The sequence below is a fragment of the Mchenga conophoros genome, linkage group LG22 (assembly GCF_057382185.1).
Source record: "Mchenga conophoros isolate Kocher_MC1m ecotype Shallow Benthic linkage group LG22, M_conophoros_male_GT1.1, whole genome shotgun sequence".
Classification (NCBI taxonomy): Eukaryota; Metazoa; Chordata; class Actinopteri; order Cichliformes; family Cichlidae; genus Mchenga; species Mchenga conophoros.
The window spans coordinates 10519590-10546947 of record NC_140546.1 but is presented as its reverse complement, the minus strand read 5'-3'; the positions used below and the strand labels follow the sequence as shown (position 1 = coordinate 10546947).

The following is a 27358-nucleotide window of genomic DNA, read 5'->3' as shown; positions in this document are numbered from 1 at the left end:
CTGCCAGCAGCGTCAGTTGATCAAACAGTGTGGCAAAACTAAACAAAGCCATTAAAGCATAAAAGAACCAAACAGACATGAAAACGTGCACTTTCACGTGTGAATTTTGGATAATTATATGATGCCGGATATAGTTTGAAGAGTGAATTTTTATTTTACTCAAAAGACTGTTTAATCCACAATTTAGAGATGATAAATCAATCATTTCTTGCTGGATTATGATACACAAAAATGCAAATTAACTACACAAAACAGAGGTCAGGATAATAATTTTACAAGAGGAGAAAAGTTGCAGCTGGAGTAAGTTTGTTTTTTTTCTTCGGGACTACTTTGTGAAGCGAACTGTGCCCAGACTTTTACTGAGAGTGTGAGTAGATTTTTGTGTGTCCATTGCTTGTTTATGACTGCAGGGTTAAACAAATTAAACTTAAAATAACTATTCGATTTTTTTCCCTCAAAAACATTCAGACCATCTTCTCACTGAGCCAGCAGCTGCAGGTTGCTCCTCCCACTGGAGTTTGCCAGCGGGACCACGAGCGCCGAGTTTTTATTGTCGGTGCTGGAGGTTGCTGTGAGGCGAGCGCGGGTGTTCAGGCTTCGTTGTTCCAGAGACAGAGCTTCCTGTTTTCTGGAAAGATCCTGCAGCATGCGGGAGTGATGCAGCTTCATTTTCTGCAGAGAGTGCCTGAGAGAGGATTACAGCAGCGAGCAGGGATGAATATCAGCTCCGGTGGCATGCATGCTCGAGAAGTTCTTCTGAATTTGGTTTTATGGTTTATCATTACTTTAAAACATCACAAATCCATAAAATGTATTTCTCTTTATATTCAAGATTGTAAGAGTGACAGATATATTTTTATAGTCCTATGTTATTTCAGCGGTAACTCTATAACTTGTCTGTTTCTCTTCCATTAGATTGTTTATACACTTCCCAATCTAATATTCTATATTATATATAGAATACATATTCTATAATTGGACCTAATATTTATTTAACTGGACAAGCTTGAGATGTGATGATGCCACACATAGTATGATTTCAATAAGATCTCATATTGGTGATGGGAGAGTCAGACCCTTCTGTCTCCAGCACATCCCTCTGATTCTCAAGGTCTGGACATTGTCATCTTGGAATTTACCTGTGCCATCAGGGAAGAAATTGGTGGAAAAATAGTAAGCTGACCTAATTTTTCGGGCATTTAACGTCATTCAGTTACAACCTGCTGAACTGAAGCAACCTCCAGTCATAACACTTCCTTTACAGGGTTATGCAGTAGGCACCAGGCTTGATGAGTGCATCACTTCATCCACCTCTATTCTTACCCTGATGCTTCAACACTCCCAAACAGGGTTGAGAGTATATTACACAAACACATATATGTTTTGTGTAATATATACAATACTTATATATTATTATTATTGTTAATACTACTTAGTTTGGCCACACAAATAAAAATGAAGACTCACTGAGCTTCAGAGAGCTTCTGCTTCAGAGCTGCGATCGTGGCCTCCAGTTGCTGGACTTCATTAACGAGGCCGTGCTGCACCTGCAAACCATCACGATAAAAGGAGAAAAGACTTCTAATGCAATCAGGGACACATCTGCTGCTATATAACTGATATATACCTCATCTCTGCACAGGTCCACGTTAGGCCTGTTGGTCCTGGTCTCCAGTCTGGTGTGAGCAAGCTTCAGGTTGGCTGTCTTCGCCTGCAGATCTGCATCCAGCCCGTGGATGTCAATTTCCATTTCTGCCATTTCCTCCTCAGTCTACAGACGGATGTACAGGCAGTGGGAACATGCGATGACAAACTATACTCCCTCACCCTGCTGCTAACAGCTATTATTTATAAGATCTTACAGTTTTTATTTGCCACTCCAGCTCATGTCGGGCCTGCTCTTCAAGGTGATTACGTTTGCGGAGAGCAAACTCTGTGGCTCTGCGTTGAGTCTCCAACTCATTCTGCAGCTACGAAATAAAAAGAAAGAAAGAAATTAACAGCAAATATGCCCCACCTACTCTAAGCAAGATTAGTGGACAATATAAGAAAACCAAAATAAAAATAAATTAATCAAATTAAAGAAATCCTTTAACCATCTGCAGCGCCCCCGGGTGTTCAAACACCGACATGTGAAACAATGTTCTTATTAACATGTAAGTAAAACCTTTATCCCATAGATTAAAACTGCCTAGAATATCAATGATTTTTAAATTAAATGTGACATCAGAAGATTTTTTTTAACAAAATAAAAATATAATACACACATTTAATACACAAAGCGCATCTTTGTGATTAATAAATGTGGTAACTACATATCTCCTCTTTAATTTAAGCTTTTAAACATGGATCTATGATGTGTGCATAAAAAGCTTTTAATCATTAAATAAACATTTGTCAAATCTGGAGAACACAGACTGAGCACAGAGAGAGGGTTGCACCAATATTTGTGCACAGTTTAATGAACATTAAAGTCATTAGGTGGTTATCATTTTTTAATTTTTTTTAATTAAATAAAATACTTGAATAGTACTTGGTCGTATAATAAGTCATATTCAAGAACTCCTACTAGTTGCAAACCACCTACCTGTGCTCGGGTGAGGTTCATATCCTCCCTTATTTGCTGGGAAACCTGCATCGCCTCATGGGCACGAGCCACATTATGCTGGCTGAACTGGACCCACTCCTGGGGGGTGGAGGAGCTACACCAAAGACAGCAGTTATAACAGTAGTAGCTGCTATGAATGATACGGTTTAAATAGACAGCGGTAACCAAGCATCACAAAAATGCATAATACACAATATTACAGTGACACTCAGTAGTTATGGTTTTTGTGTGTAAAAGAACAAATTTTGTATATAAATTTCATGTAAAAAAGTATATATTACAAAAGCTTTATGAAAAGTTCTAACACCTTGTTGTGATTTGGCTCTATGTAACTGAAGTTGAATTGAATTTCCATAGTTTAGCAAATGAGGAGTAATATTCAACCAATCTTTTAATTATGATAATAATTATATCATACACTAGCATTTTATGATCTGCATACTTCATATTTCATGCACACCCTCATCTGAAGATTACCCTGATGGTATGCGAGTCGGGTTGGTCTTTAGGGAGATGTGGGGCGATTTTATCGTAAGTGACAGACAGGACATGTCAATATCCAGAGCATCCATCTTGTTCTGGAGATCAGCAGTCAGCTGGTGCCGCACCTCCTGCAGAATGCTTAGCAACCAGGAAAAAGGGAGGAGCTTAGAAGTTGGCTAAAGTCAACATGCATTTTCAGCAGTGGAAAACAGAAACGTACCATAGCTGCTCAAAGGCCCTGCTAGTGTGCTGCTGCAGAACTTGCTGCACTCTTTCAATCAGCTCCACCTCTTTCTTCAGCTGTTCGTCCACGGGGTCCGTTACCAGCTCGTGCCCTTGCCGTCCCTCCCTCAGTGTCAGGCATTCAGTGGTGACCTCCAGAGGAACAGCAGTGGCAGCCAAAGCTTGCTCGGTGTGCTCTTTGGACTGACACCAGCGTGAAGCCCACATAAATGAAAGTTATCTCAGAGACCAGGAGTAAAGATTTTATGAGCACTTGACAAAGAAACACCTAGATGTTTCTTTAAGTATGACACATGTGCACATGTACAAAATGGACAAAGGCACCTCTCAGTCATACTGGGGCCATCTTGGATTTTGAAATCAAAGATTAGCGAGAGGCAAGCTGACATTTCCACTATAGGGCACAGTCTACTCAGGCTCTGCACATCCCAATTTATTGTCTCCAAACGAGAGCTTCATTTACAAAATGCAAATCAGGCTGTGTTAAACAAGACTTTAAACCAGGGACTGAGATCTTAAACATATTAGGAACATGTTTGCTGAGTTATTAAACCAAATAAAGAGTCAGGAGATTTTATCACATCCAGATGGTGTCACCACCTGCTGGTCATTAGAAAGAAAACAGGTTTAAGGCACTGAAATGTTGGCTTTACTTTTTAGACAAAGAAGTATATCAGCTACCGTATTTCCGTGTTTCTTATACAGTCTACAGATTCAACCTCTGCTTTTAAAAAGTCTGAATAAATCACCAGTGTCAGAGTCTCCATCTCTTCATCTACTTTCTGAGCACAAGTTTCCAACACTTCCTTCCACCGAGCAACATCCCAAACACGGTCACTCAGCCTACGACACGTATCAGTCTCATCCCAGCGTGTCTATGGAGAAAAGGTGCTTTATTAACAACGTGTGGAGAAAGAAAGGACATTGTTGGATGGTCCAGTGGACAGTGTCCTTTGAGCTCTGCCAACAAAACAAGACCCCACCTTAAAGTTAGTCTCGTTGCGTAGTGTCCTCCCTTCCTGTCTGATGACATTCGAAATGTGTCGTTCGTGTTGAGCTGTGGCAGACAGCTGCTGATTGTTGCTGGTCCACTCTGACACACTGCGGTGCAGGCCAGGCTTTGCATTTAGTGAAGGCATCATATTTCTGCTGAAACAAGGCCCAGATTCACTGGATCTTTCACGTACAGCTAAATGTGGGGGATCTTTTTCTATGTCTCTGTGAAGATCAAACACCAACACATATATTACCAGTGCAAAGGTACTACCAGAAAAAAGTGCAGTTATGAGTAGCAATTACAAACTGATATTATTACAAAATAATGGCATTATATCCCCTGAAAAATCTGAACGATCATAAAAACTCATCAAAATTTTGCTCTTTATTTTGAATGTTTCCATTTTATTAAATATCACAATAGTAATTTGCTTTGATCCAAGGTAAATATTGCATTGTTTGTTACTCTGTTTTGTGTCAGTGACTATATTGCAGTTAATCAACTACTTTAGATTTTATGACTCTATCAAAACTGCACACAATAAACCCAATAGTGTATTAATTATATAAGTGCGCCATCTGGAGCGTTAGTTATAATATCATTATGAAATGCTGACAAAGTAAACTGATAGATGTTATTACAATATATATTTGAATGAGTGTGCTTTGTGTTAATAAACCATACTCACAAACAAACCATCCCTGTGTATTTAATAACACTAAATGCAGATTTGAGATTTAACGGGCTGCCAGAAACAGAAACATTAATAAAACATCAGTGATAAAAGCACGAAAATAAACAGATACTACACTGTGTAAATACTCCTTTCAAAGTTACATCACCTCTTAGCAACTGCAAAAACATGTAAGAATATCAAGGACCTTTTTAATTTAATTATTATAAATAATTTGGATTGTGCAATCAAAATAATTCAGGCCAGGCAGGAAGAAAAGAGGAAGACAACAGAGAAGATTCATGGGTGGAGTAAAGGAGGAAATGCAGAGGGTTGGTGTGACAGAGGAGGATATTAGGGAGTTGATGAGATGGACACAGATGATCTACTGTTAAAGGGAGCAGCTGAAAGAACAAGATGACACACCTTTGTGAAATATTAGGAATTAAGTAATTATTGGAGTCTAAAAGGTTACACCACCACGTACAATTATTTCTTTTATGGTTGTAATTTTATTGTTATTCTCAAACAGGTCTCTCTTGTAAATGAGACATTGAGTCTCAGTGGGACTACCTGTATAAATAAAGGATAGATTAAAAATATAAGAAAATAAATTATTATTATTTAAAGCGGGAAAACATGCAAAAAATATAAATAAATCAAAGTACAAACTACCTTTGCAATTCTTTTTCCAAATAACATTTTAGCAAAAAGTAGAAACAAGTTCAAAGGAAGATCATATTTGACTTTTTATTATGTACGTGCATGAATAAAGGATCAAAAATGAACCAAAACTTTCTACCAGCTGTCTCCCCGATTTATCTGTAATTAACTGATTTTATGTTTCAGGTACATGGGCCAGACGTGGCCGTCAAAAAGGCCAGGTGGGTCTGGTACCAGGTAGTTTCTTGAGCACTGTACGAGTTATTAATGAACGAGTACAGCATTAAACGCAATAGAGCGGAATCAGAAAATGCAACAAGATAAAAACAGTCAAGTAGGCTAAAATAGCCAAAATGTGGAACGAAGTGCTGCCCTTGATTAAATGTACTTCAATGTTCGAAAATACCAACATTGACCAGCTCATTTGAATATTTATTGTTTTCCCCCTCTGAATCTGGATACCCCCTTTTATGTTTTCTAGATCTAAATCTGAAAAATATTGTAATGTTTAAATTTAGCTGAAATGTTTCGTCACTTCGATCTTACTCACCGGAATTCTGGTACCTTCTGAGCTGAGCTGGTTTTTCCGGGGTTTGTTATCCGTGGCGACCGTCTCTAGGCAACAAGTACACACAACTTGCGCCTAAAAGGCTTTAATAATTAAAATACCTTCATTACGTTTAGTTTTGAGTCAGATTACCAGGAAATAATCATCAGGGAACACGAGCAACTTAAATCCACTTTGCCTAAATGACAGCCGGGGAAAATTCCTTTTAGACTTGTAGAAGCAGACTTAAGTTTAATAGACTTATTCTGCTTCGGGAAAGAGAAAAGGCTCAGTACTTATCTAAACACAATCGGATAAATCCGCATAATTTATTTCAAATGTACTACTGTGGTAGTAGCACCAAACTGACACCTTTACACACCCTTCCTGTCGCATAACTATGAAGGATAAAAAGCTAAAATAGTAAAGCTAAATATTAAAGTTATGATGTAATATGAATAAAAATAATCAAATTATCTGAATAATGTGACCAATTTGAGATCATAGCGTAGCAAAACTGAAAAAAAAAAATAGGGTCATATAACACTTTGAAGGTTGGAAATATATTAAAGAAAACAATTCAAAAAATTTTATTTACATATTTTTGGGGAGGGAAAGCATCTGTGTATCTATACATATATGCACGTGTAAGTATCTACATGTGTATAAATATATATACACACACATCTTTTTTATTTATTCTGTTTATTATTAAAGCTGGACTATTTTGACAAGCACCGATTTCTGTTGTGATCTATTATATTGTAGTTAAAATCTAACAAAAACAAAAAACAAAAAAAACAACCAAAATATTGTACCAGAAGTTTCATTCCAGCCCCAAAACGCTTTTCCTCGTAACCTCGATAATAAACACCACTCGGGTATAAACACTCATTTATTGTAGTATCAGAATTAGTCATGCCAGTGGTTATATTTCCATGCTGTGGTGACTTTCAGTGTAGACAAAAAAAAAAAAAAAAAAAATCTAGTTAGGTATAATCATCATCATCATCATCATCATAACTCGTATCCCCTCCCTGACCATGGCTGTTTTATGGTCATGAATCAGCAGCAATGGTTCCCAAGGTGTAAATAGTAATATAGGGAAAATAAAAAGTCACCAAAACGCAGCAGGACCGGTGGGCCAAAACCGAGGCCGGTCTCCAACCAGGACCTCACACCTGTATTCCAGTGACCTATTAAGCAGATACACAACCAAACCATGGTTTAATGCCCGACAGAGACGATTCGCCTTGAAAATCATCTCAGTGTTACTTTATCTGTACATTGCACCTAACGGGGGACACATATGAGCTCTAAATTCTTTATATAAGGACGTCATTGAACGTGGGAACCGCTTGCCAGTGCATAATCCCAATTACCTGAGCTATGTTAACACCTATATTCTCCAGTAGGCATCTATTAAGGCCTTACACTAAAAAGAAAAACCTCCATGCCCGTGATGTCAAAGCCACTCCCACTTTGACTCTACAGAAATTATAGTTTTGAATTCACTGACGATGGACGATGTGTGTGAGCTCCGTCTGGTGTGTGGAGTACCAGTGTCGAGAGGAAGAAATTTAAAATAAACAAAAAAAATCCACTGACGGTAAAAGTATTCTTAGTAACAGTGCTGAGCAGGATCAAAACAACTGATTTGCTCATTATTTGTTCATTTCTGGAGATGATTTCAGCTTCTATTTTTTTAAACTTCTGTGTACACATTGTTTAAAGACTAATAAATTAAAACAAAATGGGACCATTTAGTAGCTTCAAACAAAGCATGTCCAAAAAATAAAATAAACAAACCCAAAGGAAAAAGTTTGTGTGATGATAAAAACGTAAAGACGCTAAAAATAAACTTTGTGTGGCAGGTTCATAATTTAAAGTAAAAAGAAGAGTTTGGCGGCAGCGTGGCGGTGGAGTGCAGAGGTCGATTTCCTTGAAGCAGAAGTGAGAGGTTCAGTTAGCTACTCAGTTAACGGATTTCAGAGCGTTCAAGCTTTTCATGGAGCTGCAGGAGGAGGAGACGTGTTCACTTTGCAGTCCTTCGGTGTTCTTCGTGAGCCTTTTGCGTGTTTCTCTGGTCCAATTTCAGACAGAAATTGTCTCCTGTTATTTCTTCTTTTCTTTTTTTTTTTGCTCCTCTCCTGGTGTCGTTCAGCTGTGTGGGAGGACGCGACTCTGTGTTTGTGATCCTGCACTTGTCCAGTCCACAGTCACTGAGGTGTTGCATCTCCGTTGACTTCTATACCGTGCTGCTGCAGCTGTGCTCGAAGCAGTGCGTTGTCATTCTTTAATTCCTCAATCTGAAAACGTAAGACAGAGTATTTAATTTCATTCATCCTTGATCCTTCAAAGACTTTTTATGCCCCTAACTTTCTTGATTCATGCCACGTTTATGGTGTTTTAGGTGCAAACAGTAGAGCGGCGGTGCTTTTCTCTCTCACATTCATGTAAGTGTTATTTTCTATGCCCAATTTTAACCTAATGGTCACAATCGAATGCATGAACTGGAAACAAATCCGTGTTCTGTATCTTGCCCAACATGCAGGCCGGAGGAGCCAGGACTGAACCACCGCTTTTCTGTTGCCCCCGCTTTGGTGTTGAGGCAAAGAAAGTGGAACCTCAGTACTCTACCTCCACTATTAGTCAGAAATAACAGACAAAACTCATATTGAGCAGAATTTAATTCAGCTTATTGGTGCAGTCCTCTGCAGTGTTTATTTTCTGTCATGTTACAGTGCGCTCACAACGTTCAGACTGATCGAGACACTCGAGTTCAACGTTTTTCTCTACTCTTGGCACTGCACCGCTTTGTCTGTGAGGACCCAAAGCCCCCTCCACCTATGTTTGCAAAGAGTAGCAAATCAAAATATGAGATGTGTGCACAATGATGGGAAGTTAACCTGTTGTCTAAGCAGCTCGTTGTCCATCTCGACTCGCTCCACCTCTTTGTAACTGTCCTGCAGCCGCTGGTTATTCTGACGCAACTCGCGGATGTAGTCGCACGCTTTGGACAGGATGCCTCCTTTACTCTGAGGAACAAACAAATAATATAATATTTTTCTTTCTAGTCTTTCATTCCCACTGTGAGCTGACTTTTCTCCAGCGGCTGACACACTTTGAAATTCCTTCCATATAAACACTTTGTTACCTGCTGAGCTAAAAATAAAATAAATAAAGTAAACACTGTCACACGCCCCTGGCTGTAGTAAAGCCTGGTGAAGGCATGAATGAAGTCAAAGAACAGGGTGAACAGGAAGTGAATGAAGGCCTGACAGAGGCAAATTTAAAAAGATCAGTGACATGAAACAGCTGCTTTCAGACTAAATGAAGTCACGTTACATACTGAGCTAATCTAACTAGCAGGAGCTTCTGTAACCATCTGTCAGCACTTACACGGTCATGCAAAATATACACGAGTTTTCAGTGAACGTCAGAGGGTTTTTTTTAATACAACGCTCACCGCTCCGGTTCTGCTGTCGATGCTGCAGTCAGGAATGATTTTTGACAGCGTGACAATCCAGTTATTAATCTTGTCTCTTCTTCTTCTCTCCACTGTAAAGAAAATAAAAAGGATGCTCAGTTTTAGCTCTCGCAAGCTGTGGTTTCACACACCGATCAGCCCCAACATTAAAACCACCGACTGGTGACGTCAACAACACTGAACATCTGCTGGGAAACCTCAGCTCCTGCCACGCAGATCTTACTTCGATATGTGCTACCCTTCTTGTTACATGCACGATAAGTGAAACTGTTTCTGTTCTTCTTCTGTTGCTCTTCTTTTTCCAGGTATAAAGCCTCCGCCTATTGGCCCATTCAAAGTTAATCGGTACATGTCTATTGGCTGATCTGAGCACATGAGGCCAATCACTCGCCAGTGATCGTTACAAAAGCGCAGCTCCCTCGCCAGCTGTGCCTGCTCTAATCCTTAAGTGACATTCTGGTCCAGACTCCATGCCAGTTGGTGGCGGTAATGCACCAATTCGTTTGCCAACCGTCAATAAAAAAAAAAAAGGAAAGGAAATAGAAGAAGCAGCTTCGCCTGCTTCCGACTCTCAGTGACCTTTGTGTTTGGTAGTTTCTGTGTGTGAACAGCAGCAGACTCCCACAGCACGACATTACACCATCCCATGCAACAAAAACTGCTCAGAAACCACATGAGGGACACCAGAAGAACCCAAAGAGTGTATTCCCAGAACACAGAGGCTCTACACAAGAGCCCACATAAGATTCATTTAATGTTGTGGCTAACCTGTGGAGATACACACGAGCTGGAAAAAAAAATGCTGCTGGAAATGTGCACTTTGACATGTTACTGCCATTCATGTCTGTGATTAAAGAGCAATTAAAATAAAATCGCTTTCAAACTTTCATTTAAGTTTAGATCCTTCCTTCACTATTCAAATTAAATCTGGTCTTTCCTTAGGAACTTGAAGTTAAAAAGGAGTGATAGATGTGACAGCCCTGAAATATCCGTAACCTTGGCGATCACGCACCTTCATTGTGCTGTGCTCTTCGCCTCTCATCCCTGGGCGCCCGTGGACCATCTACTTTCCTGTAAAGGCACAAAGAAAAAACACAACAATTGTAAATTAACATTGAAAAAAAAATGCTAAGACACCACACTGAATGCTGATGTGCCAAAACTGTGACCCAAAAGTCTGTTAACAACAAAAAGTATTGATATAAAGGAAAGCATGTTAACCAAAACCCATCTGGTTTTAGTAGAAAATTATCTTTATTTAGGTTTAATGAGCTGTAAAGAACCCCACAAATATACCAACTGCTAGAGTCTGTGTTAACTAGACTTTCACCTCCGAAGAACAGACCCAGATCCTTTAAGTCCTCTGAAGGGCACGCTCTTTGAGCTCAACCCTTTGAAGGATTCAGGCTCTAACCCCCCCCCCTCAAAAAAAAAAAAAACATGAGTATGGTTTGCTGTTGCCCTCTCTGAAGGAGAATCAGTGACAAACTAAACACCAAAGCTCAGTGGTTCCCACACACTTATTACCTGGGAGGGCTGCCCAAGTATAGTAATGGGCCCTTATTATAGTTAGCCTTTCATTTTAGCATTTTTTGCAGTTAATCTTATCCTCCTCACTTTTATTTTGAAAGTCTCATCACCGCTACACCACTAGTCCTGCGTTAGCAGTGGCTAGTAGGTGGCTCGCAGGCGTGTGCTGCTCATTAGTCATTCAGATGAAGATGTCCTTCAGTGGCTCAATGTAGTCCAACCTCACCATCACAGACTGAAACTGCAAAGAGGTGGAAAACTGGGTCTGAAATCTAAATCTGTGGGAAACACTGATGCCTGAACTAAACCTGCAGCTATTAACCAAAGCCACAGGCAGACCAAAATCCAGTTTAATCCTCGTATCTTAAGCAGCCACCAAACGTCTGATTCTACGACACATGATGGGGGCAGGGTGGGGGGCGTAAGTGAAAGTTCTTCTCACCAGTCTGAACTGCCATGCTGCAACATCTCGCTTTCACCAAGGTCTCTGGGGATGGCAGGTAAGTAGGACATAGTATGTTGGATGTTTTAAATGATTTAAATGATGGTTTTTCTTTTTTTTTTAGTATATATTTATTGTTTTACACACAATGACAAGACGGATCACGCCAAGAAGGAAAGCAAGAGGCAGAGTACACCCAGTCCAGTGCAGATTGGGAGGAAAAAGGTGAGATGTCGGCCAAACAGATGTGCAGAGGGATTATGGTGATTTGGTCATTCTGAGATTTTTTGGGAAGTAGCATCAATGTGCGACGAAGCTTTAAGTTGTACTCACGCAGTGTAGGTGTGTGTGCGTGGCGCTATGGTACGTTGGGTCGCCGTCTGCAGCACCTCAGGTGGGCTCATCATCACGTAAAACTGACCTGGATTTGACGAAACACCACGAGGCGTTAGATCGACAACACGAGCCTGTTTTATTTGACGGTTAAAGAAGTGCTTCTCACCTCCCGCTTGTGTAATTGTTGGGTCGGCGGTGGCCTGCACCGACACGGCCGTGGCTGTTCCATCGCTGACTGTGGCTGCAGGGAAATAAGCGAAGCGTGTCTCTCCTCCCACCGTCTCCCCGCCAGGACTTCCCCCGTTGCTGAAAGGATTCTGGATGACGGCCTGCAAAGTCGGAGACAGAAAGTTTGTACAGCTGGAATCATCTCAAATACAAATTCGATTACTTTTGCCACTGGAAAACCAAAATGCTGAAATACAGTTTTCAGAATAAGAGCTCCATAACTCCTTAACCCATGTTTGATATACAGACTGACTCTGTGTCATCCGGTCACGTCCTTGTCATGCACTTTTTCACAGACTGTGTTTTTAAAATGTCACAGGTGTTCATGGTAAAAGCCAAAAATAAATCTTAAAATAGGGTCACTACCCAAACGTTTCCAGACCGAACCATATACACTTCTCTAAATAATTACAGCCCGTGTGAAATTTCACGTAGAAGAGGTTGACGTCATGGTGATCCAATCCCCTATTTGCATGCCCCTCAGCCTTCCTGTCAGCCACGAGCTGATAGATTAGTCAGATAAGGAAGCGGGTGTATCTGTGGCTTCCTGTACAGACTGATGGCTGCTGCGTCTTGACTGCAGTCTGTTTTTATTTATAGAGCCTTTTGTGCATCCTGATCATCTTGCAGGGTTAACTGACCTGCGCTACTGCCTGAGGGGCTCCAGCAAATGCTGCAGTGGAGACGACGCTGACGGCTCCCGTCCCATCAGCTGCCGCTTCTAGTTGGTCATCTGTCACCTGAACCACGCGATAGGTCACCTGCAGACAGAGGAGGGCATGAAGTCAGTGACCATTATGGGGGTGTTTGAAATTTGTTTTTGGTACGAGTCGACCTCACACAAGCCTGGTGATGCACATTCATCGAGTAGCCGTCACGCAGACGTTTCATCTTATCGTTCATCTTATCATATCACAATATGTATTCTGAAGATGACAGCAATGATCCAATCACAGCGCTGCTGGGACAGCCACCATCACTGTTCACAGCCTCTCATAAACTCTCTGATCAGAAACTCTTTGTTACCATATTTCGTGAGTTTTTTTGGTTCTGAAACTTCTCAAGTTCACTTTCAAATATTTGGGTCAAAATTTTAAAAAATAGATTTTGTTCAAAGGTGTCAGTGACCGTCTGGAGTGAAAACAACAGTCGTTGCTAATTTTGCATGTGCTTATCAATCAAGTCAATTACACTTTCACCCCACAGACCAACAGTGACACCCACGTTCAATGACCTCAGGCGGCGTGACGCCCGGATTTCGATTCGATCGCTGCCAAAGTTGAATCTGTGGCTACAGCCTCGCTTTTAAAGAAACATAACTGGGATAGAAAGAAAATAAGATCCACAATAAATATGTCAACTGAAGAAAAAAAAAAATCACTGACAGAGCAACTATATCACAACTGCCCACTCTCCACATATTTATTACTAAGGTCTGTCTGGCTTTGTTGTAAAGATATCCTCACATCCTTTGTGTAAAACTATGACGCCTGATCCCAGGATACTAAAATCTGTTGTCACAGCTCAGAACAGGAGTAAATTTTTCACCAACAGTAGACAGACGCTCCTGCTGCTGATGGACTGCTACCTTTAGAAATATGGCTCTGTGTCTTGCTGTTGTGTCCGTCTCCCTTGTATAAGACTGTTATACTCCCACTGTGAAATTCTGGGCTGATCTACAGATTTTTCATGTTTAAAATAACAATTTGTCTGATAGCTGACGCCAAAGAGTTTTTTACATTTTTCTCCTTTGGTTGAGGTAAACAAATAATTCTTCCTTATATAAAAATGAGCTGACATCCTTTGAAAGTTTTTCAGCTCCTGATCAACAGATCCTGAACATTGAACCAGGGCACAACTGCTGCTATCAGTTACCGTGGTTACCAGTATCTGAAGCTCTATTGTTGCATTCCAACTAGAAAATATCTGAATGGCAAATCAGCAACAGAGGAAATGCTGCCTGCAGCTCACCTGTCCGCCGCTGTTGTCTGTACGAAATTGGTACTGCACATTGTGGTCAGCAAATGCAGTCTGAGGGACACCGGTGATGGTCACTGCAGTCTGCTCGTCCGTCCCCACAGCTTCCCCTGCAACACACACACCACCACGTTTCAGACCTCGAACACTAAACAAGCGCAGGGCCGTGTAACGCAGGTGCACGCCTTTTGGCTTAACAGCAAGCCTGTTTTGTTTGCATGGGCAAAAATCTGCCACTGTCCAAACAGGTTTTGGCCTCGTCTGAACTATTGACATGTTACTTTCCAAGTGGAGCTTCGTGTACTCACAGTACTCATGTCCTCACTACCATAAAATTCATTTTTAGTCACTAAATGCCAAGAAATAACAAAAAAATATCCACTGTTTTGTTGAATTAACTATATCCAACTCAATCTTCCTTGTGTGGAGAGTCCAAAAAATGCATTCTGAACCTGGAAAAACTCTATAAAGTCTCACTTTTAAGTGTGTTTTGTTTCAGTCGTGTGGATTACAAGAACAGATGCTCCTACCTTCCTGTAGCTGCACCACCTCCTCTGTTTCCTGTTTGTCGTGACTAAAAACAAAAACAGAGCAGAGCTGAGTCAATTTCAAGTATTTCTCTGAAATAAGATCATTAACGTTTTCTGAACAAAAACCCAGCTCTCCTGAACCAACTGAGGAAATACGGCGCCCCCGGGTGGTTATATAAGGGAATAATCATTAAGATATAAATAAAATGAAACATTACTGGCGTCTAAGACTTAAAATCAGTTCATCTGCACTAAAAGGGGGAAATGAGAATTATTTAAGACCTAGAAGTCTAGTCTAACTGCTCTGACCAGTTGCGCATGGAAAGGCAAACTTCACAAATATACATAATACTCCAAACAACGCCCTAATGTAGTTGGATTTAAGAGTTTGAAACCTTAGAGATGCTGCATCAGTTACAGTAGCAGTGAAGTGCGTTTACTTGTTAGCCTAAAAACAGTCACAAACTGCAGCTGTGCACTTGTTTTTATTGTGCATTGGATAAAACAAGCGCACAGATTTGGAAACGGGCGCACAGCTAATGTGTGCAGAAATCCTCTGAGAAAAGTGCGCAGACAGTGCGGGACAACACGAAACAAATATTAAAAGTACACTGAGAAGGCAGGTTATTAACTGCACTGCGCTGCAGGGAGCAGGGGGGAAACAGAGGGGTTTATAGGCCGTGGTGGAGCCATGTCTGAGCAGGAAGCGGGCAGCAGCTTCTCACCTCGCCGAGCTGTCCAGACTTTGCTCCAGCATATCCATGAAGCTTTTGCGGGTGTAAAACGCCGATATTCAACGACACCGAATTACGGAGATGGAAGCGCTGATCACGGGGACAAACACACGGGTCATGTGAGGAAGACAGTCCAGGACACGTGAGGCGCCGACCGGGCAAGGAGCTAAAATGGAGGCCGCTGAGGAGCAGGACGGAGCTGTCTGCGTCTGTGCGGAAAAGTAGAAAAAAAAGAAAAAAAAAAAGAGTCCGGGTGTTTCCGCAGCGGTGCCGAGGCGGTGGAGGGAGGCTGAGTCCTGGATTATGATCGTTATTGTGTTATAAATTCGGATCGGAATGCACGGATTGAGGCTGGTTTGCGGTTAAATTGGTTTCTTTATGTCCTCCGTGTCCTCTGTTTGCGCACAGCTGCTGTTTGTCCGCGCAAAGCGGCTGCGACATGCGCTCCAGAAGACACGGAGTGGATTAGTTTGTTCGTTTTTTGACAGAAGGAAATGCGTCTTTTTTGCTCTAAATGTCGCTTTGTCTTTGTAAGATTTGGAGAGCTTGTATTCACGTGACTCCTGGTGTGCAAACAGTTTGGTTAGAGACGGATTTTCATGGGATTTGTTTGGTTAATTCTCTATTAAAAACGATTTACTCGCGAATTATTTGACTTTGGATTTAATAGCGCGGTAAATATTGTCACTGAGAGTCATTTTTTGTGCTCGTTTTTCTCTCCCAATCAATCAGTTCCTCGATGGGATTTTTTTTTCGGGTCTCTTTTGCCCAGGTGACCACAGAGATCCAATACGGGTTTTCTCTCAAACCACATGACAAAAACTGTCTACATAACAAGGCACAGCCGAAGCTCGCATGGTTTTAACACATCGGGCAGCTATGGTGACCATTTTACTTGAAATTCAGACCCAGTTTGTACATCGCTGAGCTGCTAAATGAGTGAAAAAGACAAATAAAACGGGTTCTTGTTTCTTTACAGCCAACCTTCCCATCAATTTCTGACAGTAGGAGGCGATGCTGAGTGTCAGCGGCAGGAGGCACGACGTCTTCCACAGCTGATCTGCGCAACTGAGATCAGCAGATTTTCTTTTACAGTCTATTTAATTCACAAATAAATGCACCTTTATCATACACAGAATCTCAGAAGCTGTCTATAAAATAAAGCACGAACATACTGAAGCTTGTAAGGCCTCACAAAGCACATAACATTTATTTAAGAACATGTTTTACACATTAGGCCCCTGTTTGTTTGTTTGTTTTTTAAATACTTGGTAATTTTACACCAGATATCCATAAATCCTTTGATTGAAACAATATTCATTGCCGTTTAATTTACTTGTATAAAGGCTTTAACAGTGTGTCCAAAAGTCATAATTCATAGTGTTTAATAAAACTGTCTGCCATTTATTACATGTCAGTTTTTAGAGCCAGCACAAAGGGGAAAATGAATTTTTGCAAGCATAGCTTTAACCCTTTAAAGTCCACTATTAAAATGAACCACTTCTAGCTTGTGTTACAGGTTATAAATGGGATAAAAGTGCATATGAAAAAAAAAACCCCACATACATACTCATCGGCCACTTTATTAAGTATATCTAGTTAGTACTGGGTTGGACCCCCTTTTTCCTCCAGAACTGCCTTAAGTCTTCATGGCATAAAGTCAACAAGGTGCTGAAAACGTTCCTCAGAGATGTGGCTCCATATTGACATGATAGCATCACAGTTTCTGCACATTTGTCAGCAGCACATTCATCCATCTCCCACATCCCAAAAGGTGCTGTACTGGAGTAAGATCTGGTGACTGTGGAGGTTATGTTATGCTGCTGGAGGCTGTCATCCTAAGATTGGTACACACTGGTTATAAAAGGCTGAACATAGGAAGATTGTGCATTTAAAAATGCTTAATTGGTGCCAAGCGGCCAAAGCGTGCCCAGAAAATATCCACCACGCAATTACACCATCACCAGCAATCTGAAGACATTTTCTCCCAGAGAAAAATACTGCTCACGGGATATTTTCAGTTTTCTAAAAACCCCATGGTTGTGCAGTAAAATCCAAATAGATCAGTAGTTTCTAGAATACTCAGACCAGGTTTGCACTGTAAGGGCGTCCAAAGAAAAAGAGAAACATTTGTTGCCCATTCTGATGCTCAGTTTGAACTTCAGTAAGTTGTTTCACATTGCTTAAATGCACTGAGTTTTCATCATGCCATTGGCTGATAAGAAATTTGCATTAACAAGCAGTCAAACAAGTGTCCCTAATAAAATGACCAGTTAGCATATAATCTCCATCAGCTTGTTCATCAGTTTATGAGATTTAGTAAAATGCTTCAGCCTCAGTGTCTTTGTAGTCACTCCAGCTGTCCAGCCATTCATTTTCCTAGTCAAATTTTGCTCTCAAGCAAGGCAGACTGACCTGGCTGATATAAGAGAGGCGAGATGGAAGCGCCTATAGAGGAGCATGTCTGTGGTTCCGAGTGTGGGAGGAGACTGGAGCACACAGGGAGAACCTGTAAACTCCACAGAGAAACACTCCAGCCGACCAGGAGGTGAGTGCTAACATCTGCACCACTGCGTAGTCCTCTCATCCTGCCACTGAAATGTAAAGACACTGTATCATCTGTATCTGTAACACTGTATCTTGTATCTTCTCATACATATTATATGTATGATGTTTAGTGATGTTTAGTGGGCTACAATCAGAATAATTAAAGGTCTACAAAAGAAAACCAGTCTGCCAGAGCACACTTTTGGTGCTGTTTTTGTTTTATGACTCGGAATCTCTTAGTTAAGGCTGTCCAAAGAAATACATTTCTGGCCATTTAGGTATTTAAACCAAAGGCTAAGTAGGAAATTTGTGTAAGAGCTTAAGAAAAGATGTTGCGTAAATGCATCCTTACAGGATGTGAAGACTCCAGCTCTGTGGGGTTCTTCTGGAGTTAAAACTTTTGCAGAGCTTTTACAAAACGACTACAATTCAAGTCTCAGCCAACAGATCTGCTTAAAATTATCCCTTATAGGCATCACATGGCTTTGTGCGTGGCTTTGTGCAGAGGGTGACTCATTTATTCAGACTGTACACCCATTACAGTGAGACAGAGAGAGAGAGACAGAGGGAGGGAGGAACAGCCACCTAACAAGTGCCAAACTTGAGGCCAACCTCTCCTCCCATCTCATTCTTTCCTACATGGGCACTCTGATGGGTTTGCAGACAGCTCAGTTTGCAGACTGAAGAGAGAACCAAGACGAACACTGGGATCACGTAAGGAAATCGTCAAACTACTCTGCAAAGATCTCCAGAGATTTCTCATCCTCTAACAAACTTTAAAAAGGTAAATCGAATTTTATAAGTTAGTATCTTTTGGGCAAGGACATCACTTTAATTTTTGGGTGGAGTTGTTAACCCCACCCATGTCTTTTGATTAATTGTGCTTTGTCGTTTGTGTGCTTAATGTTAGGGGATTAAAAAGAGCCGGATGTATTTGGAAGTAATCAATATGTTCCAGTGAATTAAGCTTTGTTTTCTTTTTAACTTTGAACTTTGAGCCAAAAAGTTGCCTCATTTTTGTGTGTTTCAATGAATATTTCTTGGGCATATTTCTTTCATCTTATTTGTGACACATGTTCCACGTCGACTGTCGGATCAAACTGAATGGTGTGCATTTGCACTTGAATAAAACCTGCTCAAATTGACTCTTTAGACTCAAATGAATATAATCATATCTGTTTTGACAGCAAAATAAGAAAGTTACAATGGCGACACCCAAAAACACTCCACGAGGTGCAAACACACCACTTTCTCCCAACCGGATCACCCGTCTCCAGGAAAAGGAGGACCTCTGCAACCTCAACGATCGACTGGCCGTCTACATCGACAAGGTCCGCTCTCTGGAGGTTGAGAACGCCGGGCTGCGTCTGCGCATCACCGAGTCGGAGACAGAGGTCAGCCGGGAGCTGACGGGTCTGAAGGCTGCCTATGAGACGGAGCTGGCAGATGCCCGCCAGACACTGGACTCGGTGGCCAAAGAGCGAGCACGGCTGCAGCTGGAGCTGGGCAAGCTGCGAGAGGACCACAAGGAGCTGAAAGCCAGGTATAATGTTTACTGTCTTTGCACGTGTCTGCAGGAGCTGCTGAGAAAAAAGATTGATTACTTTGGGTTTGTGCCCTCTCATCTTGGGTCCCCAAATTCCTTAAACTCACCCCTGTGTGTTTGATCGATGTGGGTGGGGTTTTTTTTGTTGTTTTTTTATAGCTATAGTGGGAGTGTGTAACTTTAAAAGACAAAATAGTAACAACAAGATGAAATCATGAGCTGCAGAATTCACCCTTACTCATTCCTTACACTCAGGGGCTGTCACGGCACGATTTAATGTGGTTTGACCTTTAGCTTCCAGTATCTAATTTCAGCAAGTCTTAGGAGTTTCTTGTCATTCTGCTGACTTCATAACTCATTTCTGTTTGTGTTATATTTACATTAGCAGTTACTATTATCCCATAATTATCACCTGTCCCACAGTGTCTGCTGTTCAGCTAAAGTTATACGATACAGCTTTTGAAGTCGGGATTGCCAAACTCTTCTCAGAAAGAACTCTGCTGCAGAGTGTCTGGTGATCATGAGATGTCTCGCTGCTGCGAGGCATCTAAAATCCCCCTTTTCAAACAAACCCTTTCAATTGAAGGCATCTATTTGTCCCTTAATACAAATGTGAAAGGGTTTGGACTTCAGTGTTGATACATATTAAGCAGCAGTTACTCATAATCTTTTAATAACTGATGTTTTAACTTGGTGATGCACTGAGAGTTGTGTTACCCTGCCGCTGGAAACACTCCCTATAACTGTAACATATTCTCCTCATTGCTCACTGGGCAAGAGCTGGAGTGGGACTCCAGCTCTTTCCCATGCTTCCACATCCAGAGGCTGATGACTAACTCTTTCCCCAGCTTCTCCTCCTTCACCAAAGTCATCATTATACACAATACGTGGCAGTGTTTAAAGAGCTCCACTCTTGCCTGGATTATTTTTCCGTAAATAATAAAACGACGGCCACAGTGTGTTTGGCAAAGCCATACCGTTGCCATGGCAATATCTCAGCTAAAAACCAACGGCTGTGGCTTGTGGCTACCAGATCCACGGGACTTGATGAAAATCACTGTGGTCTATGACTCATATGCACCGAGGTCTTTCCCCTGCTTCTGCTTCTTGTAGACATCCTCATTCAAAAATAGCTCATATTTGTTTGATTAGAGTGTGTAAAGGAAACTATAGTAATTCAGTTTTAGGTCTTAGGTCACTAAAACAAATGCAGTAAGATGCTTAAACTCTTAAACTATGGATTCTCAAAGCTTGAATGAATTGAGTGTCATTTGAGTAAAACGAGAGAAAATGTACACATTGAAAGTCTCAGTGGCATTTGTAATAGTAGTTTAAGGTTTTGTTCAAGTATTGTTGCTATGGTGACTAATGGAGATAAACATGAATGAGAAATCCTCCCTTGATCTCACTCAAAGCTGTCATAGAAAATGTAAAGTAGTGCATTCTTTCATTCATGCTTGCACTAAAAATGAACAAAAGCTGCACTTTGAGAACTTAAAGTGGAACTTAGTCCCCATTTTTGTTTTCATAGGAACACTAAAAAAGAGTCAGAACTGGGGGGAGCCTTGCAGAGGCTCAAAGACCTGGAGGCTCTGCTTAATTCGAAGGATGCTTCCTTGACTACGGCTCTTGGAGAAAAGCGTAACCTCGAGGTGGAAAACAGGGACCTGAAGGCGCAGGTTGCCAAGGTAAAGTCAAACCCACGCTCAATTTAAAACTCAATAGAAACACATCTGGGCTCAATCTTTCTGCAGTCAGTCTACAAGCTCAGAACCTCTCTGTTTGTCCTTCATAGTCCTCCTCTCTTTCTTCCAAGTTTTGTTAGTAAATGTCAGCTAATTCAGATTTCAGCAGGGGTTGAAGGACAGCCTCTCTGCATGTTTTCCTGCCCGCATACTCCACTGACTGCTTATTTTCCACTCCGCAGCATTACTTTGTACTCATACTCGGCCCATTTTGTGCTTCTTTTTTAGTTGGATACCAGCTTGGCCGATGCCAAGAAGCAGCTGCAGGATGAGATGCTGAGGAGGGTGGATGGAGAGAATCGCATCCAGACTCTGAAAGAGGAGCTGGAATTTCAGAAGAACCTCCACTCTGAGGTCTGAGCGCTTTTTGCATATGTTCTTATCATTAGTTAATCATTTTAAAAAGTACCCATGCTGGACTTTACTGATAATCATTGCTGGTAAATTTTCAATAGGAGCTGCGGGAGATAAAGAGGCGTCATGAGTCCCGCATGGTTGAACTGGATAATGGCCACCAGCAGGAGTTTGAATGCAAACTGGCCGAGGCACTGGCGGATATGCGCAACCAGCATGAGCTGCAGATTAAAATGTACAAGGATGAGATCGAGAAGACCTACAACACCAAGGTAGACCATCAAGTTACTGTTACTAAAGGTTTACTTTGCAGCATTTATGTCTTCTGTTTTGGTCCTCAGTGGTGAAAGAAAGCTGCACTGAATAATTGCGCAGCAGAAATATCCAGTTAAAACATCGTGACATGGCTGTGTAGTTCCGAGTTGTTGGGCTTTCGCAGTTTCACAAATGTCTTGTATAATTTGGTTACAGTCCATGTTTTATCTCCCTCCATCAGCTGGAGAGTGCTCGTCAGTCAGCAGACAGGAGCAGCCACCTGGTTGGGGCAGCACACGAGGAGCTCCAGCAGATCCGAGTACGCCTGGAGTCCACGTCGACTCAGCTCAGCCAGCTACAGAAACAGGTTCTTACAAATAATCAGCACACACTTATCTGCAAGCATACATCACTTAAAGAAAAGGGTGATATTTTTCATATTTCAGAGCAGGGGTGCAAAACATAAGACACAATCGACCCGCCAAAGCTGTAGAAAATGTAAAGAAGCGCATAGATTTTGAATTTTTAACTGCAGTTTCATAGGTTTTACAGATGTTCCTGATAATAAAGATTGCCCACTTTCATGCTAAATCAAAGTAATTAAGCAACTAAATGACAAGAAAGTTTGTTTTTCAAATATTGAGTCCATAGTAAAAAGAACAACAAAAACTTTATATTTTATCATTTCAGAACAGTCTGTGGAAAGAAGTAACATAAATTATTCTGTAGTTTTGCGTATTTATCATGTAGTTTCACTGGTCCGGCCAATTCAATATCACCTAAGATCAAAGTGGGGTGTATGTGACTCACTATGTAAAATCAGTTTGACATCCATGTTTTAAAGTAAAAACAGACCCCAACAGAAATCAATTTAATTTAAAACAGAAGTTGTTTTTATAGATTCACATGAATTAGGCTCTTCAAATTGATGCTGGCTGTAAACTCCATTTATTTGTTTAAAAGTTCAGTTTTTCATGGTTTCTCTAGATTTCCTTTGTTTTTTGAGCTCAATTATTAACTCACTCCTTGATTGCTCTTGAGGTCTCCAGACTTGCTTGTTTGATCCTATCAGGCAGTAACTTTGTGACTCTTTGGTTTGATCCAGCTGGCAGCTCGTGAGGCAAAGATCAGGGACCTCGAGGATGCTCTGTCGCGGGAGCGGGACAGCACGCGTCGCCTTCTGGGTGAGAAGGATCGAGAGATGGCAGAGATGAGGCACCAGATGCAGCAGCAGCTCGATGAGTATCAGGAACTCCTCGACGTTAAGCTGGCCCTGGACATGGAGATATGCGCCTACAGGAAGTTGCTGGAGGGAGAAGAGCAAAGGTATGTGTAACGACGCTCATCGTTTCCTCTGTGTGGTTCATAAACTTTTTCATTTATCTCATCATCGTCATCAACATGTTTCTCTCTGCAGACTGCGTCTTTCGCCCAGCCCTCCTCCTACCAGGGCGGCGGGAAGTCGATCCTCTACTTCTGGAGCTCTCTCTCGATCTATCCACCACAGCGCTCAGAACTCCCCTGCTAAGAGACGTCGCCCTAACGACACCGACAGCGAGGCCTCCAGCTTCGCCGGTGGAGCCGTTTCCCGCACTCGCATCACCCAGCAGGCTTCGGCCAGTGGACGTGTCACTGTGGACGAGGTGGATCTGGATGGGAAATATGTCAGACTCAGCAACAAAGCTGATGAGGTGAGATGGAGAAGTTGGAGGTGGACTGACTACATTACTATTTGTAATGTAGTGACTTTGAACTCTGACGTTTTTACCCAACTACCCTCTTGCTCTTGTAGGATCAGAATCTGGGGAACTGGCAGGTGAAGCGGCAGGTGGGATCTGGCACTCCCATCGCCTTCAAGTTCCCAGCTAAATTCACCTTGAAGGCTGGTCAGAGGGTGACGGTTAGTAGCGTCTTTATTCAGCAATCAGAATCACCAATCAACACCTGATTAGCACAGATGATTTACTCTGTACTGTCCATGTGGTCAGATCTGGGCCTCTAATTCTGGTGGAACTCATAATCCTCCATCTGACCTGGTGTGGAAGAATCAGCCCTCCTGGGGCACCGGAGACCTCTTCCAGACTACTTTGATCAGCACTAATGGAGAGGTATTTTGAATTAAATCAGCTTATTGGGCTTGATAGACATTTCATTCAGACCTAAAGTGTCAAGACATCAAAACTCATGGCCAGTATATTTAAAATATACCGAAACTGAATGAATAAATAAGAACTACAACACTTTTCTTTCAGGAAATGGCAATGAGGAAGGTCACCCGCACTCACCTTGAAGAAGAAGATGATGACATGGTGAGAGAAATGATAGTTTTCCTAGCATGTGCATAATGAGATCATGTGCAGGACCAGAATCCAATTAGCAGCATCCACTGGTTTTGCATTGAATTAAAATAAGAATCACATTAATTCAGATATTAACATTTCAAATGGATCCGTATCACTGTGTGGGGGCGGTAACATTGAAACTGAGCATTACGTGTTGCATGATAAGGTGATGGTTGGTAAGTAAAATAAAGATATTTAAAAGGATATATGTGTTTTTAGTTAGGTGAAGCAAGGACACATGTGCGTGTGCAAATGAAGAAATACAGCAAAATCTCACACAGTTGCAGCTCCCAATGGATATTTTTACATTCTTACTAGAAAAATGATTATCAGTAGTGAAGAATAGTTGCAAACACACATATTTCATCAACTGTTTACGCAACTCAATGTTAACTGTTAAAAGAGACAATTTAAAAAAAACAAAAAAACAGTTCACTTATTGTTTTTAGGCTCTTGTTCATTGTATCAGGGCTACAAAAATACAGGAGACAAAGGCGGTTTAATAACAAAAGCTGTTACAAAACCAGTCCTCCCATAGATACAGACTATTTACACACACAGGACTGAGTAGATGCTCATTAAACAAATAAGGGTGGGGCAGGCAGTCACAAAGGAGTGTCAGAGGTGGGGGGGAAGAGACAAAGACAGGAAGTCAATCCCAAGAGACACAAAGAAAATCACATACCAAAATAAGACAGGAAATGGAAACAAGAAAGACAAAACAGAGACCAAAACATTAGGAAAATATCAGTGAGAAGGAATGAAAATTAAATAAGCACAGACACCACGACACATACTTGACCTTTATTACCACTGCAGGGTTTGTTTGTTTTTTTAACACACACTAATTAAAAGCTGTGTCTGTGCCTCAGCAGGTGGCTCACAGCACCTGTGGGGACGGCGAGTACAACCTGCGGAGCCGGACGGTCGTGTGCGGCTCATGCGGACTTCCTTCAGATAAATCCAGCAACTGCTCCGTGTCCTCTGCTTCCCGCTCCTTCCGCAGCGGAGGCATCTCCGAGGGTTTACTGCCCCACTCCTACGTGTTCAGCACGAGCACACCTCGCAAGGTGAGTACCGCAGCTCATACAGGAGATATATGACTTCCCTTTCATGCAAAGATTACCTCTTTTTTGTCTATTAATATGCATGTGTGATAATTCTAATTTTGTTAAAATTTCTTCCTAGACTGGAGGCAGAATGGAGAGCTGTCCAATCATGTGAAGCCCTGGGGCCACTACACTACATTTTCTATAGCTTCTTAGGTATCAGTTGTTGAGTTATCTGGTATAGTTTTTAGTTCAGTTTATGTACTTTCAATTTAATTTCAAGTTATTGAATGCCAGAAAATTTTATACTGCTTTTTATAATGTACATATGCATGAATAAGAATAATTTTCCAGAGCCTAAAGGTTAATTGGGGTTAGCTTTGTTTGTTTTTTTATATTAGGGACATTTAAGGTTGGAAAATGTAAAACAGTTACTTTAACATTCATTCGTTTTAAAAACTTAATTCAAATTAATTTCATTATACTCTATAGACACTCTGACACAGCGGGGTTGTGATCAGTTTAGGGGAGACAGTTGTAACGTGGGTCAGTTGTAACACTTCCAATTTCTCCAATCAGGGCTAAGTTTCAAATGATGTGACTCATCCTGTGCATGCCCAACTCAGTTCTGCTATCACATGTGAAAAATCAGCACATTTTGCCAAACACAGACAATTTAACATGAAAAAAAGTAATTTGTATGCCAAAAAGTAAGTTTTTCTACTTTATTTCAATTTGTAATAGCATTATCTGCTTTGCAGTTAAACTCATCAAACTTAAATTATGTTATTTGTATGTCTATGGGGATATATTCTGTGTAAGTCTTTAGTGCTAATGTTTTAGCCATTGGCTGTAATGTTAGCTAGTTCATGGCTATAGGAGTCTGGGTCAGTTGTAACAGCAACAGTCTGGGTTAGTTGTAACAATAATGCAGATGTTACAACTTACCACACTATTACTTTAACTTATATTAAACAAGTTGGGGCAGCGACATCAGCGAGAGAGGTTCACTGGTTGCTTTTGTATATGCGGTTAATGCCATTGGCAACACAATTCCTCCACTGTTTGTGTTCCCACACATACATTATGCAGACCACTGTGTCAGAGATGGACCAGTAGGAAGTACTGGTAGTGGAAATAAATCAGGATGGGTGCAAGAAACAGATTTCCTCATCTTTCTGAAGCACTTTGCAAACCTCACCAAGGTAAACCATGATAAAAAGTAATGGAATTGCGATGCTGGTGAACAACTACATTTTTTCAGCTTCATTGTTATGTTCAAAATTGGTGCAAGAGTTGTAGGTTATAATGCCCACTGAGCCAATGAGGCCAAACTCAAGGAAGACCAACCAAAATTAATTAAATATTCAGTTGCAGAAAATTCCATAACTTGTCTTTTTTGGGGGGTTGGAATATGTTCAAAAGCTAGACGTCTGCATTCTGTCACACACACACATAGCTACATAAATGGATGTAAGTGCATTCATGTGTTGAATAAACAAAGATTACATGTAAATGTTTTGTTAGTACCCTTATTTCATTGTGTTACATTTCACCCCAGGATATGTTACAACTAACCCAGACTATGGGGTCAATTGTAACATTTCACTCTTTGTGTTTGAGGCCATACCATGCAATGGGTAATTGTGCTGCAGAGAAAATAGCTGCACTATTTAATAGCTGAGACATGTAAATACTTTGCATTACATTTTGAATCCACTACCTTAAACGAGCTCCAATTTACAGACAGAAATGTCAAAAATGTTACAACTATCCCCGGTCTCCCCTACAATTTTACCAAAATTGAAAACTTTTTTTTTCTCATTAAATCTTCTTACATGGTGAAGGTAAAATGAACCCAACCTTGCTACAGATCTACAGAATATTGTCGGGTTTTTTTTTTATTAAAATGAATAAACGTGTTTTCAGAAACCTGCCTTTTTTCTGTGTCTTTCTATTTACTCAGTTTCTTACAATATTTACTGCCTCACCATAGAATCTAATACAGGGGTGGGCAATTCCAGCCTCTAATAATTCCT

General features: G+C 41.1%; 3 protein-coding genes across 8 annotated transcripts; 1 reads left to right on the top strand and 2 right to left on the bottom strand.

The window, feature by feature from the left end:
- Positions 1-134: 134 nt before the first annotated feature.
- On the bottom strand, positions 135-6574 carry tekt2 (tektin 2 (testicular)). Of its 3 annotated transcripts, none has more exons than XM_085262078.1 (10): positions 6218-6574; positions 4318-4480; positions 4084-4209; positions 3312-3517; positions 3086-3229; positions 2588-2702; positions 1863-1970; positions 1628-1771; positions 1468-1547; positions 135-685 (listed from the first exon to the last, which is right to left on the bottom strand). In XM_085262078.1, the coding sequence occupies exons 2-10, from the start codon at positions 4474-4476 to the stop codon at positions 478-480; spliced, it is 1290 nt and encodes a 429-aa protein (XP_085118204.1). In that variant the 5' UTR covers positions 4477-4480; positions 6218-6574; the 3' UTR covers positions 135-477. The 3 variants fall into 3 exon arrangements, with proteins under 3 accessions (XP_085118204.1, XP_085118203.1, XP_085118205.1); XM_085262077.1 differs by having other exon boundaries at positions 4318-4552; positions 6218-6572; XM_085262079.1 differs by lacking the exon at positions 135-685 and adding an exon at positions 795-1139 and having other exon boundaries at positions 4318-4552; positions 6218-6573.
- A 522-nt stretch (positions 6575-7096) lies between these two features.
- Positions 7097-15613, bottom strand: usf2 (upstream transcription factor 2, c-fos interacting). Of its 2 annotated transcripts, XM_085262083.1 has the most exons (11): positions 15473-15613; positions 14748-14791; positions 14212-14327; positions 12882-13001; positions 12179-12341; positions 12010-12097; positions 11677-11721; positions 10717-10775; positions 9684-9775; positions 9124-9252; positions 7097-8523 (listed from the first exon to the last, which is right to left on the bottom strand). In XM_085262083.1, the coding sequence occupies exons 1-11, from the start codon at positions 15508-15510 to the stop codon at positions 8434-8436; spliced, it is 984 nt and encodes a 327-aa protein (XP_085118209.1). In that variant the 5' UTR covers positions 15511-15613; the 3' UTR covers positions 7097-8433. The 2 variants fall into 2 exon arrangements, with proteins under 2 accessions (XP_085118209.1, XP_085118210.1); XM_085262084.1 differs by lacking the exon at positions 11677-11721.
- A 611-nt stretch (positions 15614-16224) lies between these two features.
- LOC146548836 (lamin-A-like) lies at positions 16225-27255 on the top strand. 3 transcript variants are annotated; one of them, XM_085262074.1, is made up of 15 exons: positions 16225-16363; positions 16461-18029; positions 18692-18812; positions 19216-19571; positions 21106-21262; positions 21548-21673; positions 21775-21945; positions 22170-22295; positions 23034-23254; positions 23346-23619; positions 23721-23828; positions 23917-24036; positions 24181-24237; positions 25146-25340; positions 25459-27255. In XM_085262074.1, the coding sequence occupies exons 4-15, from the start codon at positions 19234-19236 to the stop codon at positions 25492-25494; spliced, it is 1929 nt and encodes a 642-aa protein (XP_085118200.1). In that variant the 5' UTR covers positions 16225-16363; positions 16461-18029; positions 18692-18812; positions 19216-19233; the 3' UTR covers positions 25495-27255. The 3 variants fall into 3 exon arrangements, with proteins under 3 accessions (XP_085118200.1, XP_085118198.1, XP_085118199.1); XM_085262072.1 differs by having other exon boundaries at positions 25143-25340; XM_085262073.1 differs by lacking the exons at positions 16225-16363; positions 16461-18029 and having other exon boundaries at positions 18440-18812; positions 25143-25340.
- The last annotated feature ends 103 nt before the right edge of the window (positions 27256-27358 follow it).

Coding starts and splice junctions, on each gene's coding strand:
- usf2 (XM_085262083.1), bottom strand. CDS start 15,510: ATGGATATGCTGGAGCAAAGTCTGGACAGCTCGGCGAG. Junction 12,342..12,881: donor CCCCTCAGGCAGTAGCGCAG/GTCAGTTAACCC, acceptor CCGACTTTGCAG/GCCGTCATCCAGAATCCTTT. Junction 9,253..9,683: donor TCGACAGCAGAACCGGAGCG/GTGAGCGTTGTA, acceptor TTTGTTCCTCAG/AGTAAAGGAGGCATCCTGTC.
- tekt2 (XM_085262078.1), bottom strand. CDS start 4,476: ATGATGCCTTCACTAAATGCAAAGCCTGGCCTGCACCGCAGTGTGTCA. Junction 2,703..3,085: donor CCGACTCGCATACCATCAGG/GTAATCTTCAGA, acceptor TCTTTGGTGTAG/CTCCTCCACCCCCCAGGAGT. Junction 1,971..2,587: donor TGAACCTCACCCGAGCACAG/GTAGGTGGTTTG, acceptor TTTATTTCGTAG/CTGCAGAATGAGTTGGAGAC.
- LOC146548836 (XM_085262072.1), top strand. CDS start 19,234: ATGGCGACACCCAAAAACACTCCACGAGGTGCAAACACACCACTTTCT. Junction 22,296..23,033: donor TCAGCCAGCTACAGAAACAG/GTTCTTACAAAT, acceptor GGTTTGATCCAG/CTGGCAGCTCGTGAGGCAAA. Junction 23,620..23,720: donor TCAGCAACAAAGCTGATGAG/GTGAGATGGAGA, acceptor TTGCTCTTGTAG/GATCAGAATCTGGGGAACTG.